The sequence below is a fragment of the Anolis carolinensis genome, chromosome 5, assembly GCF_035594765.1.
Source record: "Anolis carolinensis isolate JA03-04 chromosome 5, rAnoCar3.1.pri, whole genome shotgun sequence".
In the NCBI taxonomy this organism is placed as follows: domain Eukaryota; kingdom Metazoa; phylum Chordata; class Lepidosauria; order Squamata; family Dactyloidae; genus Anolis; species Anolis carolinensis.
Window position 1 is genome coordinate 35995535 of NC_085845.1, and position 19549 is coordinate 36015083.

Below are 19549 nucleotides of genomic sequence, written 5' to 3' on the forward strand. Positions count from 1 at the left end.
TCCTTTTCCAAATTAATTACATGCTATGTCCAGGTCTTCCAAGTTTTCAAAGGCCTGTAATCTATACTAAAATAGTAGCATTCATATAGAAGTAGGCTCTACTCTGACATGTGCTAAATACTGTAAAATTATAGCAATGATATCATTGTTCCATTTATGGTAACATGCACTCCAAAACTTCTCCTTATTTGTTCTCTTCCACTCACAAGCTACTTCTCTAGGTCATAAAACATCCTAAATCAAGGAAAATTCTTTTTCTATATACCCTCTTGATTTATGGCCACAGCAGCTTTTAGCACTACTATATATGGCAGCCATATCGTCCTTCCTAGCATTTAATACTCTCTGTATGTGTGTGTGCATGCTTTATGTTGAAAAGATTGCCAAAGATTTCACTTTCAAAATTGGCTTATAGAACAGAAGTGTCAGAAATAAAAACTTGCATTGAAATATGCCAGGCTTATTGAGAAAGGAAGATATAGCTCTTTGCAGAGATATGTAAAAATGTCTAAAGTTGTGAAATGTTATGTTTTCAACAAAGTAGGCCAAGTGCAATGTTAGTTCCAACTAGAGTAGACACATTGAAAAAATGGGATTTAATGATTGCTCATGTAAGCACCATAAAATATGTATTCATTCATCATTGGTTAGGTATGGACTCTCACACTGTTAATGAAACTGAGACTCAAAATTTGCTGTTCCAGGGATAACATAACTTCTGATCGCACTGACACACATTTATAACATATATGTCACATGCACATTCCAGGCATGACCTGTTGTTGAACCATCTGATCTTTAGGAAGCTATGATAAAGCATTCTTTAGATATTTGTTATAGACTATTGCTTCTGCTTGTATTTGATAGTTACTGTCTGGTTACACTCTGAATCACTGAATATTGTCTACGGCAGATGAAGATGGGCAAGAAGTTACTATGTTGCTGTTGTGTGTCTTCAACCACCACACCATGCTGACTCTCAATTTACTATACCATATATATTGCTAATAAAATATATTAAAAACAGTTTTTCTCCCACCATTCCATTATTTTTCTATCACCCACCAAAGGTTAGAAGAATGTTTTAGCCTAAGTGGTAAGTATGGATTTACATGACAGTGCTTTTTGTATCTTTGCACTGTCTTCACATCTAAAGGTAAAGGTTTCCCCTGACATTAAGTCCAGTCATGTCTGACTCTGGGGGTTGGTGCTCATCTCCATTTCTAAGACGAAGAGCCGACATTGTCCGTAGACACCTCCAAGGTCATGTGGCCGGCATGACTGCATGGAGCACCGTTACTTTCCCACCGGAGCGGTACCTATTGATCTACTCACATTGGCATGTTTTTGAACTGCTAGGTTGGCAGGAGCTGGAGCTAACAGCGGCCACTCACACCGCTCCCGGGGTTTTAACCTGGGACCTTTCGGTCTCTAGCTCAGTGCTTTAACACACTTTGCCACCACATCTGCTTAAAAAGTGTTCTCCTCTCCATGGTGTAAACTCTCGGTATGAAAATTTCAGCTCTGAAGTCACAAGTTTCAAGACTGAAAGAAAAAGAAAACTTCACCTCCCCAAACCATACTTCCTATTTTCCTATGAACTTGTGACATTGCTTTTTGTGTAACAAACTTATTCTGGAAAAAAATAAGCAACATCTTTTTACTCTTAATCCTGGGTTAATAAACCACAATGCAAATGAAAAGCCTTCTGATGTGTACAACTTGTTTGCTCCCACTAAGGCCACATCGATGAATAAATACATCTGGAGGGAAAAAGGTTTATCCTTTGGTTTACTGCATGCAAACAAACACAAAGAGGCCACAACCCTGAATGAAAACTGGTTTATGAAGCCTAGCTTGCTTGACTGCAATAAGCCACAATGCCAGGTTTACACATAATATAAATCTATCTTCTTCCTAGTTGTTTAACTGCTAACACAAAGTGGACACAAACAGAATTCATGGACTAAGTTGCACTTAGTCAGGTTCCTAGCTTAGCTTTATGTTCAGACTCAGCTCATGTGTTCATTATATATTTTTCATGTCTGCATACTGCTGGCGTACTTTTCTTCCTCTTTCTAAACCTTCAGATTTTTGGGACATTGCAAACATTTCTCCATATATATAACTGCAATTCACCTTTACACCTTCAGACCTAAACCAATTGCTTATTTCTGCCATTCATTCTTCTACTGTCTCAAGCCTTTTTCACCTTCCAAACAGTAGTAGGTCATTAAAAAAAATGACCAGTACCAAAAGTGGCATATATCACACGCACACTGTTAACTAAATTTATTTCAGAATTTATGATTCCAGCCTTTTAAATACACCATTGCTCTAAGAAAAGAAAGGCAATTTTTAAATAGTACGAACCCTAGATTGCTACTGTCATCACATATTTTATATTGCAATTCCTCCCAGAGGCACTATCAGAAAGATAATGCAAGCTGTTCTTCCAAAGTCCCAGAGGTCTGGTTACATATATCATCTTCAGCAGGGGTGGGCAATGTGTGATCCTCCAGATGTTGCCAAGCTGCCATTTCCAGCATTCCTCATTACTAGCTATAGTTGCTAGGCCTGCTAGGAGATGTAGTCAAACAACATCTGGAGGACAAGGTATGTCACATCCTACTCTTTTGTTAAAAATGCTACAATACTACAATAAAAAGTGTCAATTAAGCATATTTAGCACTTCTAGATTGAGTTTTACTTTATTTGTAGCCTACCCTATCTCCCCTAAGGGACTCCGTTGTTTGTTGTTTGTAGCTATCTAAACAATTAATGATGGGATGGAGCCCAAGAAATTTTGACCTATTAACTAAAAGGTTCTACGTAGATCATAAAGACAAGCTACATAAAAATAGGAATATCCTCTTTGTAGACATTCACCTTTCAATATATGGTAAATGGTAAGGTTAATAGATTGCTTATTCTCCAATATGAGTATCCTGAGATTCCAATACTTTATTGTTTATACTAACAGACTGTGGAGCACAAAGGCATTGGGGAGTATAAAGGACATGACTCACCTAACAGTTTGAATGATTTTAAACATATGATACATTATACACAGAAATCTGTAGCTAAAAATGTAGGTTAATCACCATCATTTAAGACTGCAGGTTATTTATCTATGGTTCCACACAGTGCTTCAACATAACCATAATTACAAAGTATGAAATATGAAGTAGTCTGGCTCACTCCTATTTGTTCAAGTTCCTCATGTCAAACACTGCTGGAAGACGTGGTACTGGGAAAATGTAGCACCTAAAGGGATGAAAAAAGACTGTCATGTGGTAAAGAGCACTAAAAGAAGTGAATTGTTAGGTCGAGAATGACTTTTTCAAGAACCAGTGGATGCATTGATAAACTAAAAAAAAAAAAAAAAAACATAGCCAGAGTAAGAAACAGTGGAAAAAAAACACAGAAGCAAATGAACAGATTGGAAAAGATAGCTTTTGGCAATATGGGACCTATGATGTCCAACTGGTTAGAGGATCTTGGAGCTTTAGTTAAATACAGGCAGCCCCCAAATACGATATGTATCACCCCTATTCTTAACTATGAGTCATTTGTAAGTCAGATGTTTGCAATTTGGGGATTGCCTTTGTATTGCCAAAAGTAACTATCAATATAGCTACTCTTCTTTCTCCAGTTGCAGAAATCTAAACACTCTTCTCTTTATTCTGTACCCTCAAGGTGACAAAAGGGCTACATCTGTTCATTCACTGACCAGTCCATAACTTCTATGGCAACAATGACTGTACAATGTGCTTACATGTTAGCAATAATCTTGTTGTGGATTCATAAGAACAATGGAAGTTAGCCTAGACACCCCTGTATGGACCAGCCAGAGAGAGCAATGTACTGTTCACATATGATGTGATATACTGACCAACAATCAGGTGACAACAATCCATCATTGCTATATAGGGAACATATGGCTCTCCAGATGTTGGATTGCAGTTAACATTATTTCTCATTATCAGTTTTGAAAAGAAGGGCTAATAAGAGATGCAGTCTAACAACATATGAGGTTCACATATTTTCTATAAAGTGGGTCCCTGAAGAAGGTCATACTAGTTGAATGATATTAGAAATATGAAAAACTTGGGAGACAGCTGAAACTGGCTTTATCTCTATCCCACAGGTATAACCAAGAGAAGGAACCTGGGGAATCATATATTTATTTTATCTTTTGTAAACTACTGCATACATTGTTCTCCTCACTTACCATATACACACACGGGCACATATTCAGGCCCTTTAACCCATTCACCAAATCTCAGTTGGAATGTAATGAAGAAATGTCATTTAGTCTGAACCTTCCTTAGCCAGAAATCTGGGCTAAAAACCCCTGCCATTAGTTATACTAATTGGATTTTTGATAATTAATGATCTCATCTGGAGGACCGCAGTGATCAACACACACCTGCTTTTAAAAGAAAGTCAAAGGGTACTCAAAAAAACGGGTGCCATGATTTTAAGTAAAGCAGATGGGGAACATTCAAATAATAAATACAATTGCATCTGGGTGTAAACGTCCAAAAACATGTGTCAGGGTTTGTGATGCTCTTTGTGTACATGGGTTTTTTTCCTGTGGGAAGGTATAGTATTACCAAAGCTCATTAAACTGTATTTTCGTGATTTAAATATCAAAATTTTGCCTCAGAACCAAGGCTTAGTAGCAACTAACTGAAGGAACTAGTTGATAGGGTAGGCCAAGAATGTCCCTCAAAGAGAGAGTGCTGTGGAAAACCTTTTAAAAATTAGTTATCAATATTCAGTTTTCTCTTTTATCCAAGGAGAAGAGATGCCATACTATGAATAAGCAGCAAATGCATACAAAGTGTATTCTGCACTAGAGATGTGCTTGAAATTTTTTTCCTTTGTTTCCTTTGTGTTATTGATTTGTTTCGACCGTTCGTCTACACAAAACAAATGACATTTTTGTAGGAAACGAGAGGTGACACGAAAATGAAAGCCGCCCAGTCATCGTGCTTGCTTTCGTTTTCCTTTCATTTTGGCCCTGTAACAATAAGCAGGTACTGACAGAGGGCTGCTTTCCCATTACAGATGATGTGTACCAATGGGTGTTAATAATAATATAAATATAAATAACAATAGTTAGTCTGGTACCCTAAGCTGAATCTGAGAGAGGTCTGCTTCCCCATTACATCTGATGTGTACCAATGGGTCTTAATATTGATATTAATATTAAGAACAGTTACTCTGGGACTCTAAGCAGGGTCTGGGAGAAAAGTGTCTCCGCATTACATCTGATGTGTAACAATGGGTCTTAATATTAATATTAATAACAACAGTTATTCTGGGACCCTAAGCTGAGTCTGAGAGAGGGCTGCTCCCCCATGACAGCTGATGTGTGCCAATGGGTGTCAAAATTTTCGTTTTTTCTGTAAGCCAGACGAAAATTCTGTTCATATAGGCTCCCCATTTTCATTAGCGGGAACAAATACGAAAATGAGACGAAACGAATGAAACTACACAAAACGAACAGCAATTCCATATAAAAACACAACACTATTCTGCACTAAAGAGCTAAAACAAACTTCATTATGAGATTACCAGTGATAATAGCATCACAGTTCTCTAAAACAGTAAGAATTATTACTCAGCAAGGCAGATTACATTTCAGTAGGAAATCCAACATCCTCTTAAATCTTCTAACATCACTAACTGTGAAATACTGGGATTTTTTCCCAAGGAATTGCTCCCATATAAACAGCTCCAGTTGTTTTGGAATAGCAAATGTCACACAAGAGGATGAGAGGGGCTACAAAGGAAAACTGAGTTATTTGAGGGATCTGCGCTGCTTGGGTGAATTTTGACATGTTTGGGAAGTTTCTGTGAAAATTGCCTGAAAATCACACCATTTTTTTAAAAAAGGAAAATGGAGCTGATTGAAATTTTGGAGATTGGTAAAGATTCTTCAGGGTCCACATAAGTGAGGTCCAAGGGTTGTCTGCTGTCGAGTCACAATTTGCCTACTTAAACTACAAGTGGAAATTGTCCTGCCTTCTGGAGTGTTACAAATCCTAAGGCTCCTGGCCAAAATACCAAATGATGATGGATGCTGGGAGTTGCAATTCTACAATATCTGGATGGAATAAATGACTCCTATACCTGAACTATAAGTTGCAACAGGCGCCACAACTTCACTCCATGTTGTCAAGAGTGTGCAATTGCACTAGCAAAAGGAATTTAATTACAGCCCTATTCTTCTCCACAGTTGGTTTAACAACGATGTGGTTTAAAAAAAACAGGCTCTAAAATACTGGCAAAATTGAGTCATAAAGCATTCAAACTATGCTAACTATTCAATTGTTGGCAGAAGACAAAATCTTTCCAATGACAGTTTAGCTAAGACATGGACTGCAACGTTCAAGCTACAAGGTGATCCAGTTCCCAGCCACACAGTTATATGGGAACTACATAATCAAAGTATGATCATATCAGGCATACAAGGATGGCTGCAGAGAGATTTACAACACCTGAAGCAAGCCAGGGCAAAACAGCTTTTCTATTTGGTCAACTGAGCTAAAAAGTATAAACCATTAAAACAAAACAAATCTTTACATTAGAGTAATAGAATCTTAGAATGCGTCTATACTGTAGAATTAATGCAGCACGATACCACTTGAATTCTCATGGCTCAATGTTATGAAATTATAAAACTACAATTTCTATGATTCCACTGCATTGAGCCATGGCAGCTAAATTGGGGTCAAACTGCATTAAGTCTACCGTATGGACTTAAAGCTTGAAGGGACCACAAGGGACATCTAATCCACCCTGTACAATGCAACATAACAATAGTACTCCCAAAAGTTAGGTTTCACGTCTCGTTGTACTCCCAACCAAGCACATTTAGTTCCTTCTTTTAATATGTTCTTTTCAGTTCAATGTGTAATGCAAACAAACTAAAATATACATTATTAAATACAAAATCTACAATTAATTCCCAGCCTGATTCTCAATACCCCCCATTTCCCCCATTAAACACAGTTCTGATTGTTTAATGGAACTCACTGAAGCTTGCATTCTAATGATGTGAATGCATCCACTCTAGCTCTTACTTAAATCTATAAATAATTATATTTTTAAATTTCCACTTAATCATTAGAAGATGACAGGTACAGCAGCACAATTTACATGCATTAGTTATAGCTCCTTTTCAGAAGTACACATCAGAGAGAAAATGGCAGATAAGTTCTAGGTTGTTACATTTTTCTGCAAACGTTAATAATAGATGCTTTATCAAGACAGAGATGTTTGCTTGTTTAAATAATGCATCTATACATTAGCTTTTATTTCAATAAAATACATGCAACTTTCCAGTCCTCAGCAGCAAGTTTTATTCCATTGATACTTTATACTGCAAACTTAGGGGGGCATTTCTATTTAATGAGTAACAATCCAACATTGGTATTAATTTTTGCCTTTTGTGGGCAATATAAAAAAGCTCCCTCAAAACTGAGTATATCACTGAAAACCGAAGATTTTAAATATAACGTCGTAATGGCCTTAGAGATTACTAAAAATACAGATACCTATTCATTTTTAGAATCCTACTGTACGGGTACAGTATTCTCTTTCTGAAATGCTTGAGACTAAAAGTGTTTCATTTTTCTTAATCCTGAAAAACTTGCATACACATAATGAAATATCTTAGAGATGGGGTCCAAGTCTAAATATAACATTCAAAGGTGTTACATACCGCTTATACACATAGCATGAAGGTAATACTTTTAATGATCTTTTGCACAAAACAATGTTTATATCCACTGAACCACCAGAAAGCAAAAGTGTCACTATCTCAGCCACTCATGTGGACAAGTCGTGTGCAGTTTCTCAAGTCGCTCCTGATGTGAGAAAAAAAAATGTGGACAATTTGGGATTTTTGAATATTTTAGATTTTGGGTAAGTGCTCTATCAAACTGAGTTGCATGCACTGAAAGCTAGTATTTTTCAAATGTTCTGTGTATTCTACAGAGGGAGAGGAAGCCCTCTATGTCCAGTATTATTTTTTTTTACAACTGTGCTTGTCTTTAAAATTCCTCTGAACTCAACAACAGTCCTTGGCAAGCAACTATGTATACAATTCACTGACATGAGAGCAACTCAGACACATACTTTCCAATTTTTTTGCAAATAACAACAGTGCGCTAAAGCTCTGTAGTCAAGGGATACAATATAGAGAAAATTAGGTGTACTCCAAATCCACTGCAATCCTCTTGATTTAAAAAAGGCTAAGCAAACTAGAAAGTAAGTCTCATTGAAATCCACGGGATTTTACTTCCCAGAAAACATGTTCAAGACCATATAAGAATACAATGGCAATTTCTGCACACAATATTCCTGGATTCTACTTCTCAGCATTCCCAACGACTAGGGTAAACTGATAATGGTGATGGTATATGCAATCCAGCAACATTTGAAGGGCCATATAATGCACACCCTTGTTGTAGTTCAAAAAGGCAACTCTTCCAACTACTGGCTGAAACTGACTGCATTTTCTGGAAGACTGTATCAACAGCTGTGCTTTTAAAGTTAGAAACAGTCCAATCTGGCGTGCTGTTGCAGCTGTATTCAAGAAGTCTATTAAAAATTAATCTTCACAGCCTTTGAAGCTTAAAGGCCCCCAAGAGAAAGTCAATGGGAAATATGCAAAACAAGGACTCAGGAAGTGATACCATGACAAAAGTGAAGCCCCTGCATACTCCAAACAGGGCTGCCACAGCCTTCTTCAGGTACCTTTGTTTTAGAAATAGCTCTGTCCCTGCCTACTGTAAAGACAAGAGAGCTAAAACAAAGGCTGATTGAATTTAAGCAGACTTGTATTAAAGCATAAAAGAAATCCTATGGTGGCTCTACCAGATCTGGAGCCCTCCAGGTGCCTAAGCTCTGAAAGAATGGTTCCAAAACTTAGTGGGGTGGCAATTTACTCTCCTACATGGTTTGTTTGTCCAGGAGACATTTTGACTGAGGTTTTGATTTTTTATCTGTAAAACAAACAAGTTCATAAGTAATAGGAACATGAAAGAACCCCCATTTTCCTGTAACTCACCCATGCTGCTTTGTCCAGAAGATATATGCATAAAAGAACTTCTGAATAACTCCATGTGTAGATACAAACATGCACTGTTCAGACACCTACATAATATAGAACTTCTCCTCTAAGATGACTGGAGGTTTAACATCCTTGCGCCAGGCCTCTATCTTGAGAAACTGAGAGCATACACCGACTCATCATCACTATGTATTCACTAAGCTTCATCACTGTATGTATTGCTATGTGTATCACAAAGTATCAGCTCTTTATCTGTATTGCTAAGCGTAATCCAACAGATTCTGATTGAACATTAGAAGGAACTTCTTGACAACAAGAACAGTTTGGCAATAGAACAAATTTTGTAGAGGGGTGGTAAGTGGTTTTTCTCTGGGTGCCTTAAAAAAAGAGACTGAACAACTGCCAGCTAGGAATGTTATAATTGGTCATCCTATACTGCGAAGGGTCTGACCCAACAGTCTACGGGGTTCCTTCCAACTCTAGGATTCTACTACTTCCCAATTATTTATTTGGAGACTAGTGATCAACTTGGTGACAACATCTATAATAGTTTTTGAAACCCCACCCATCCCCCATCCCCTTATTTTATGCACCAGAACTCAAATGCTTATGCATTTTTGGCATTTTGGCCAATCCTAATTATCCAAATTTGTTTTATGTATAACTTAGATAAATATGCACCATAATACTGAAATTGGTGGAAGCAGTCTCCTGTTTATCAAGACAAAAGAAATAAATCTTTGTTACTCCTTCATGGGTAAAACCACTAGATGTGTTAGGTAGCAGTCATTTTTTTGTTGGCAACATTGCATTAATAAGGTTTACTCCTGCATCAAGAGAGACAAGGCATTTTTCCAGACAGATTGTCAAAGCAGCCAGGGGTTTCTCTGTTTCCTATGTAGTTTACGGCTTACTTCACCTGTATGAACAAATTGCCTTGAGCTAACTGCCCTATAAGTACCTTTACACAAGATACTTTCTCTTTTTCCTGAAGGCATATTGCAATTCAGATTGCAAAAGCTGATCTGCAGAGAGCAAGGGAAGAATGGAGACTGCTAGATGGATGGGTAGATTTTGGCAAGGGGCGGAGACAAAAGTTCTCTCATCCCTTCTAGCTTCATTATCCTGAAACTAGAATCAGCATGAAACAAATGCTGGAGGTAGCAGAATTCAGACTAAAAATATGTTACTTTTGTTGCATACACAAAGGGAAATGAGTCTGCTTATGTCCTACAACAGTATGGGAATCACATTGCTATCCAGATTTGTTTGTATTACTGTCCATTAATTATGCTGGCTAGTGTTACTGGAAGCTGCAGTTCAACATTATCTGAGGCCCCATTTCCACTGTCATATAATGCAGCCTGAAACTGTATTATATGGTGAGTGTAGACTCAAATAATGCAGATTAACTGCATTATGTAGCAGTGCAGATGGGGCCTTAGTGCTCCCATCTTAATGTGTGCATGTGTGCCTTCAAATTGCCCATGGATTTATGATGATCCCATAAATTTCAGAGGGGTTTTCTAAGATAGGAAATACTCAAAGGTAGTTTTGCCAGTTCCTTCCTTTGGAATATAGCCTATAGCAACTAAATGGCAGTCTCCAATCCAAGTACTAGCCAGAAATAGCCCTGTTTAACCTCTAAAATTAGCTAGATTCTGGTTCTTTTATGGTTATTTAGATTCCTCCTGTCCTATAAAATGAAACAAAAGGCTCAAAGCTCACTCCAGCTCCATTGCCTTTTTAGGTAGAGTGCTTCAACCGAGACTAGGAAGGGATCAATGCTCAGAATTTTTACACACCCTAAGGGATATATTGTGGCTTTAACATGCATGCCATGCTAAAAATTAACTGTGAAGGACATAAACATGTTTCAGAACAAGAGGCTAGATGTTGTTGGACCGCAACTCCCATGATCCCTCACCATTAGCAGCATTGGTTAGTACTACTGGGACTTTCAATCTAACAATGTCTGGGTAATGTCAATTTTCCCATCCATTCTGAAAATATATTTGCATAGTTACAAGAAGGTAAAAAAATATCCACCAATTTTTCAAAGTTGTACACATACATTTTTAAATGCTAGTCTCTTCAACAGACTCTCATTTTTGAACTTGTTTCCAACACCTCTCAAACTAGTAAATAGCAATCCTTCTTAGGTGGGCCCAAATCATACAGTGCAATATACACACAGTGCAATACATGCACACATATACATCTATCTGTCTGTCTATCTGTAAGCATTTACCCTCCCAGATTTCAAGTTCTTCGGTCTACACAGGTGCAATCCTGCTTCTGTAATGTAGTCCTTAGCAATTCTGTCTGCAGGTCTAGCACTGGTACACTTGTCATAAAAACAATGGCTGTATATCTTAGCAGTTTTATAAGGACTGTAAACTGAAGTGTGGAGGTAGCATCATGTTGTCAGTGAACAGGGGGAATTTAAAGTCTTTTTGCATAAAGGACAACAAAACACTGGGAATCTATGAATGTATTTTACTTCCACATCACAAAATTTGCTTTAGAAGCATGATCACTGTTTGGCAATTTTCCTGCCATGGTCAAGAGAAGTCCTATACTATATGAATAAGACCAATCAAATGGAAGACCATCATACTGTATTGTATCTTTAGTTATAAGACTAGATACTTATTAATATCAGACCAAGGATGGAAAATCCTTGGCCTAAACTTAAAAGATTTTTTTCCTCTAAAATACCCATAGTCTTTTAATATCAACCATGACCAAATGGGGTGAAGGGCGTTAGAGGTCAAAACATCTGGAGTTCAAAGTTCTCCAGCCATGCATTAAAACCTGTTTGTACAGTACATAGAAAAAGAGAGTTGGAAGAGACCACATGGGCCATTTAGGCCCCTTCCACACAGCTGACTGAACTCACACATTTTCTGCTTAGAACTGAAATATATGGCAATGTAGACTCAGATAACCCAGTTCAAAGCAGATATTCTGGGAATTTCTGCCTTGATATTCTGGATTATATGGCTGTATGGAAGGGCCCCCATTTTAACCCCCTGCCATCTAGGAAAAGAACGACCAAAACATCCATGTAAGAAAGCGTTGAAGACATTCCCTGAAACTAACTGGGCTTTTTTGTTAAAAATAATATGGTGAAAAGAGTCCAACTCCTCTAAGTTATGGCTCTTAAAAAAAAGGTTCTCATCTGATTAAATCTTGTCCTTGTATAGTGATTATGAATATTTAAACCATTTGTCCCCTATCAAAGTTCAATTACCCACTGTCTCTTATATGCACAGTCCCAATATTATGTCCCTCACTTATTGCAGGGGTTACGTTCCAGGACCATCCACAAAAAGTGAAAATCTGCAAAGTAGGGACACTATATTAATTTTAATATTAATACATTATTTTAGTAGTTAGGTGGCCTTTCTCACCTTCACAACCCTGTTTTGCACTGTAGTTGTTTTAGTTTGGTGAGGCAGTCCCCAGCAATTGGGCAGAGAAGGCTGTAAACCTGCAAGTGAAGCCTTCCCGGAAGAGGGGGCAGGGCAAGAGTGCATGTGTGAAAGGCAGGCACTACCGCGGCCTAGTCCTCTGTGAGTTGCTTTGTGTTGTTTAATTGGTTAATTTGATAGATAGATACCACTTTTGATTGGATAGCATAAAGATCCAAGGCATTGTGAGTGTGCCTTGGACCACAAGAAAAACCACGAAACAGCGAGTCCTCGAAAAGCAAACTGCGAAGTAGCGAGGGAACACTGTATAACCATTTCCACTTGTCAGTGGATCATACTGTGATCCCTAGGCTGTTTTGGTCCAAACAAAAAGGGTTGGTTATTAAGCTACATACGCCGATCTTGAATTTTCCTATAGCTGCCATTGGCCACAAGCAGCATGATGATGGAAGTTGTACTTCTAAGCAGATGGAGGCCACCAATGTTGTAATATTATGTTTTGTCTCTATTACCAAGCTTCTTGAATACAAACAGCCTCCTATTCCTATAGCAAGTACGGGAATTGTTAGCCTTATGGATCTCTTGGCCTACAACTGCCATCTGCCCTGCCCAGCATGGCCAATGATAAGAAACCACTAAAGTTGCAGTCCAAAATATCACAAGAGCTGAAGTTCCCCACTCCCACAACACAGATGCAGATTACTGGAAAAATATAATCCAGACATGATGGTAAGGGACACAGCATTTGTTTATACACTTGGAAAGCTGTAAACATGGGTAAATATATTAAAGCATTTTATGTTTGGTACAGTCACTCATTCAGATTGTTCATAGCAATGACAGACCCTCCACCTCAAGTGACAGCAAGCACATGACCCATGTTGAGTGAATGCAAACAACTATTAGTACACGTTTGAAGAAACAAGCCTTCTAAACCATTAGGTCTGTCACAGAAAGTGTACCACATTAACTGCTCCAATCAGAAGAGCTTGGACAGTTCATGATAACTGCTTATTAGCATACTCTCCAAATACTGCTCTACGTTCCATCTCTCATACTACAGCTTTTTTTTCTGTTTTGAGATTTTTACCGGAATAATTTTTAACACAGGATAACCTTTGTACAGAGTGAGGGAAGTCCACCACATCAAACCAGAGCAAGTGCCTTGTTGGGAACGATTTCAAATGGGTGTCTATTTTGAGATTTGAAAAGTTTCCAGACAGCTACTGAGAGGAGGAAAACTTTAGCAAGAAGACTCCAAAACAAAACTTTATCTGTAAAACCAGGGACACCTGCCAAAACAATCCAGAAGTCATTCCCCTCTTTAACCTGCTATTATAGGCCTTTCCCTCTTTTCTTTCCAATGACTCTGTTCCCAAACATAGACTGTAATCAAGAGAAACATACACATAATGTGTTTTGGTGTATTTTGTCTACCAGACTCCCCCCATCCTGGTACAGGATACTGGAACGCTTCATGCAGTTACACAACACCACCCACATGACAAGGAGGTTTTACCTGTTTATGAAGAGATATATCTTATCAGATTATGAGATAGGAAGTTTTTGTTTGTGTGTTTTTTACCTCTTAAATGCTTCAGCAGGGTTCCTCTCACACTCCCCAGGCTGCAAGAGACACTGCACAGCTGGATCTCTCAGCTTGTCTTCATATCCTTGGATGAGTCCACTGCGACAGATCTGGGCAACTAACCCTCGAATAAAGCCTCCCACGCAGAGTGTGTCTGAGTCCTGAGCCCTGCAGAAGTGGAAGGCCAGGGCTTGGTGATGCAGACTCCTCTGGAGACTTGCAGGTGAGCTCGGCCACAGCAACTCAGTACAAAAGGCTGTCTTGCCACTGCCAGGCCCTCCCACTAACAACACCCCCCAGGCAGCTCCTTTGCCAGGGATGACACAGGTATTAGCCCCGGAATTCAACACAACAGAGGGCTTGTTGGCAGTACTGTTGCTGCAGCTTGTCTTTTCCTGGAGGCAGTGTTGAAGCTTGTGAAAAACCCACTCTCGACAATAAAACGGTTTCCCCTGCAGCAAGCTTGTCTGAGCCATTATGCAGGCTTTCTCTCTCTCTCTGGGACAGGTCAGAAACAGCAAGGCATCTTAAGATCCCTTTAAGCAAGCAGGTCCTTAGCTCCAAGCCAATGGACTCATTGTGCAGAGCACTGTCACAAGGGGAAATGCAACCCACAAATGCTTCATCGCCTCATATAATAGTCAGCAGCATCTCTGCATGTCAAGCAGCTTTTCTCCATCCCAACTTTCTCCTGATTAGCACATGATGCATTGCTGTTCATCCGATTTAGAGATAAAGCTACGTTTGATACCAAGGCTCAGTAATACTTCTCATATGGCTTATAAGGTCACACCGTGTCATGGCTGCAGCTTCAGCTTATAGGGCCACATGTTCTCTTATGCAGACAGTGCCTCTAAAAAAAGCAGATGTTTTGACATGCCTGCAGAATGCCCACATGTTCTCCCCTCTTTAAATTCCTGCCATTGCAAAAATCTGTGAGTTTGCGAGACAGGACAAATTCCTCTTTTCTCCTCTTAGATGAATGCAGCTTACAACACAAACAATGCAATGGACTGACTTTGTTTTATTGAGAAGTCATTTGTTGAAACTCAGACAAGCTTCTGTGGTCCTCTGAAGAGCTTCACTATCTTGGTGTTGGACTGACCACAACAAGGTCAAAACAGAAGAATCTTGTTTACAAGTGACATCCGACATGTGCTTTCCTCGCCATCTTCTCTTTCACCAAACCACTCTGGGCATCTCAGCTGCAGAGCTTAAGCAGACCACACCTGGAAATTAAACAGCACAAACATGTGTTAGCTTCAACACACAAAGAAATTGAATTTTAAGTAAGAACCAGTCAATTCCACTCTTGCATGGAGGATACAAATATTATGGCCCTGAGAACGAATTCCATTTATATGCCCTGAATCTTATAGTTGGTCTTCTGTATTGATGGATATTATTATCCATGAATTCATTCTCAAAATGCAACCCTTGATGAAGGATTTCATGGCTGGAATCACTGGGTTGCTGCAAGTTTTCCGGGCTGTATGGCCATGTTCCAGAAGCATTCTCTCCTGATGTTTCACTTGCATCTATGGCAAGCATCCTCAGAAGTTGTGAGGTTTGTTAAGAGTTCTTTCTCCCACCCTGGACTTTCCACAGATACATAAACCCTTCCCTGTCTAGTTTTCAACAAACCTCACAACCTCTGAGGATGCCTCCCATAGATGCGGGTGAAACGTCAGGAGAGAATGTTTCTGGAACATGGCCATATAGCCTGGAAAACTCATAGCAACCCAGCAACCCTTGACTTTGCCATGTCATACAAAGAACACCATTGTATATAATGCGACTTGCCCATCCAGAGCTCCGGCAACCAAAACCCAGCAGATGCCAGTGTGTCTCCAGATGTGCGCATATCAACAGATAACAAACAGCAGGAAATCCTTGGATCTAACAGCCTAGAATTGCCTTCCAGTCACTCATACAGTCAGCAAGTGACTGTGAAAACACAAGAGCCCCCTTAAAAAAAACCCCAAAGCCAATCCATGCACAGTCTTCTTTATGACCCATTTGCTCTCCTTGATCCCAAGACCAGCCCCGGGTCTTCCAAACCTCCTTTGTACCTGCTTCCTATTACAGTCTACCAGGAGTTCCCCTTTACAGCTTTTCACAGCCTTCTTTGTTCAGGGAGGATATACAGGGAGCCTTTGGAGCCACGTTTTAACTTACCCTCCTCCTTCCTCCCCTTCCCCTCCCTTGGCATTGTTGCTGTGCAGCATGCTGTTTCTGTCATCTGTTCGGCTCTCCTCCTCTTAGGGCAGAGCAGATCCGTGCAGCCTCTCTCTCTCTGTTTCGCATTTGTCCTAGGCTTTGTCTCCCACTCCCCTCCCTTCCACTGCCTGCACGGCCAAGGCTTCACGTTTCAAATTGTAAAAAAAACAAAACAAAACCCCAGCGAGACCCAACAGTCTGGTCCTCCCTGTCGTTGCTTCTGCTGCAAAGGCTGGACTCACAAAAAAAGACTCTGGAGAAGAAGAGAAAGAGCTGGCCAGGCTGCCACTGGAAGAGATCCACGCCCTGTCCCCGCTGCCCCCACCCCACCCGAGAGAGGGACACACACGCAGCAGAAGAGCAGGAGGGGAAAGAGACACAGACAGACAGATAGCCTTCCTTCCTTCTTTCCCTCCCGATGAGATGCATTTGGTTTCTAATCTTGGGGGATGGTAGTTTGCAGGAGAAAGGATCCCTATACTCACGCCCTGTCTCTCCCCCTCATTGATGGGACTCGGATTTCAAACATACAAGACAGACAGGCCCCATCTACACTGCCATAGAATGAGGCTCGAAACTGTACTGTAGGGTCAGTGTAGTAGACTCATAGAATGTAATTCATGAGTCTCTCTGAACCTTATAAGGCAGGCATGGGCAGACTTCAGCCCTCCAGGTGTTTGGACTACAACTCCCATAATTCCTAACAGCCGGTAGGCTGTTAGGAATTATGGGAGTTGTAGTCCAAACACCTGGAGGGCTGAAGTTTGCCCATGCCTGCCTTATAATAAGTTTCAAGTTGCATCCTATGGTAGTTAGATGGGGGCTAACACCCACATGTTAACACGTGTCTGAGTGTATTCCCCGACCCCCTGTTCACCTTTGTCTCTTGTGTCTGCAAAGAGGAGGTAGCTGGCGTTATTGGCACAATGATTAAACTCTTGTGCCGGCTGGACTGCTGACCTGAAGGTTGCCAGGTCAAATCCACAAGAGGGGGTGAGCTCCCATCTGTCAGCTCTAGCTTGCAGGGACATGCGAGAACCCTTCCAGCAGGATGCTAACACACCTGGGTGTCCCATAGGCAACGTCTCTGTAGACGGCCAATTCTCTCACACCAGAAGTATGTTCTCAAGTCACTTCTGACATGATAAAAATTTTTAAAAATCTCTGTAGATGGCCAGTTCTCTCACACCAGAAGCTACTTGCAGTGACTCAAAGATCCACCCAGATGAAAAGTGCTCTTACCATATATCACGGAAACCACTGGCCACATAGGGAAACTGATGATGAAACACAACCTACAAACTATGTACAGACCCACTCAGAAAATCCAACTAACGCTACGGGCTACTGTCATTCAGCAAAGACCAACAGGGATCCTCTCACCTCTGCAAGAGTCTACCCTATACCATGCAACTGTGGACAAGTCTATATAGGAACCACCAAACGTAGCATTGCCCTGACACGAATCAAGGAACATGAAAGGCACTGCAGACTAACTCAACCAGAGAAGTCAGCCATAGCAGAGCACTTGATGAACCAACCTGGACACAGTATATTATTGGAGAACACAGAAATGCTGGACCACTCAAACAACTTATATGTCAGACTACCCAGAGAAAGAAGCCACTGAAATCCACAAGCATGTGGACAATTTCAACAGAAAGGGAAACCATGAAAACGAACAAAATCTGGCTAACAGTATAAAAAATACTCTAAGATCAGGACAGTAAATAAAGAGCAACACTGAGAAAACAGAGGGATTTCAGACCTGACTCAATCAGGGCCAGCTAACACCTCCTAACAAAGGATTCCCCCAGGCAGGAAGCAGCCAGGCCTTGAAGCATCAAGGTCGACACTAGACCAGGCATGGGCAAACTTGGGCCCTCCGGGTGTTTTGGACTTCAACTCCCACAATTCCTAACAGCCGGTAGGCTGGGTTGTTGTATGTCTTTCGGGCTGTGTGGCCATGTTCCAGAAGCATTCTCTCCTGACGTTTCGCCCACATCTATGGCAGGCATCCTCAGAGGTTGTGAGGTATGGATTTTAGAGGGTAGGGTAGGCTGTTAGGAATTGTGGGAGTTGAAGTCCAAAACACCCGGAGGGCCCAAGTTTGCCCATGCCTGGTCTATATACATTATCCTGCACTGAAATGAATGCAGTCTTGACCCCACGGGGTGGTGGGAGCTGTAGTTTGACAAAGGACCTCCCGCTTTCCCTGCCAACCAACTCACCCTTTCAGAGTAACAAGCGGTGCATTGATTGCAGGATGATGCAAAAAAAAAATCCGCGAGGAAAAAAGGTCGACACCAAAACACGCGGGGACACTCTTGGAGGCGCTCAGACGCACCCGTGTCACGGGAGGACAGGGGAAAGGCTGCAGAAGGCGGACAAAGCGGGCTCTCCTACCGGGAGGGGCTTCCCAAGGAAGAATCCAAGGAATGGGGAGGAGGAGCTGCCTCTTCTTTTCCTTCTCCTTCCTCCTCCCTCTTCCTCCCTTGAAGTTGTCCAGAGGCCGCGGCGGAGGCTGGCTGGCTCCCCGGCTTCCTCCTTCTCTCCTCCGGGCGACGCAGCGGGCTCTGCCTCCTCTAACCTGCCAGATTCGGCGACTCCCAGACGTCTGGCTGCCCTTACTAAGCCACGCCTTCTCCTCTCTGGCCACGCCCCCCAATGGACTGGAGCTACTTTGTGTTCGGGCGTGGGGCGGGGCCTGCTTGAGAAGCCCGTTTGTGGTGTCCGCGTCTCCCCTGAAGCCACGCCCTCACCCTCTTCCCCGCTGGCCACGCCTCCTCCGGCTTCGACTTTGGGGCGGGGCCTGTTTCAGGAGCCGCTTTGTCTTCGGGGCGGGGCCAAGCTATGTTACTCTCGGAGACTCCCAGTCATCGCGAAGCCACGCCCCTACTGCCTCTCTAGACACGCCCCCTTTGTGAGCCGTAGCTCCTCTGTGTTTGGGGCGGGGCCAAGCCGTGTTACCTTGGGCGACTCCCCCTTGCGAAACCACACCCCGTTCCCGCGCTAGACACGCCCTCTCCTTGCTGGCCACGCCTCCTTTATACGCCGAGGCTTCTCCTTGTTTGGGGCGGGGCCAAGTGAGGTGGGCGTGGCCTGTTTTACTCCAGGGAACGGCATGGCCCTTATTGTGCGGGATTCATGGCAGGAATCACAGGGTTGTTGTGAATTTTTCCGGGCTGATGGCCATGTTCCAGAAGCATTCTC

General features: G+C 41.4%; 1 protein-coding gene across 4 annotated transcripts in view; it reads right to left on the reverse strand.

Annotated features, from left to right (window-relative positions):
- The window catches only part of ankrd50 (ankyrin repeat domain containing 50), a 57763-nt gene extending 38750 nt beyond the window's left edge, over positions 1 to 19013 (reverse strand). Inside the window, exons 1-2 of one of the 4 annotated variants that reach the window (XM_062983633.1) lie at positions 18743 to 19013; positions 14114 to 15345 (exon numbers count right to left, since the gene is read on the reverse strand). In XM_062983633.1, coding sequence (XP_062839703.1) covers positions 14114 to 14592 — 479 coding nt within the window. In that variant the 5' untranslated portion in view covers positions 14593 to 15345; positions 18743 to 19013. Of the gene's footprint in view, positions 1 to 3201; positions 3268 to 14113; positions 15346 to 16294; positions 16658 to 18567 lie in introns of those variants that run through there. The other 3 variants (XM_062983632.1, XM_062983634.1, XM_062983635.1) reach the window with 3 other exon arrangements.
- Between the last annotated feature and the right edge of the window lie 536 nt (positions 19014 to 19549).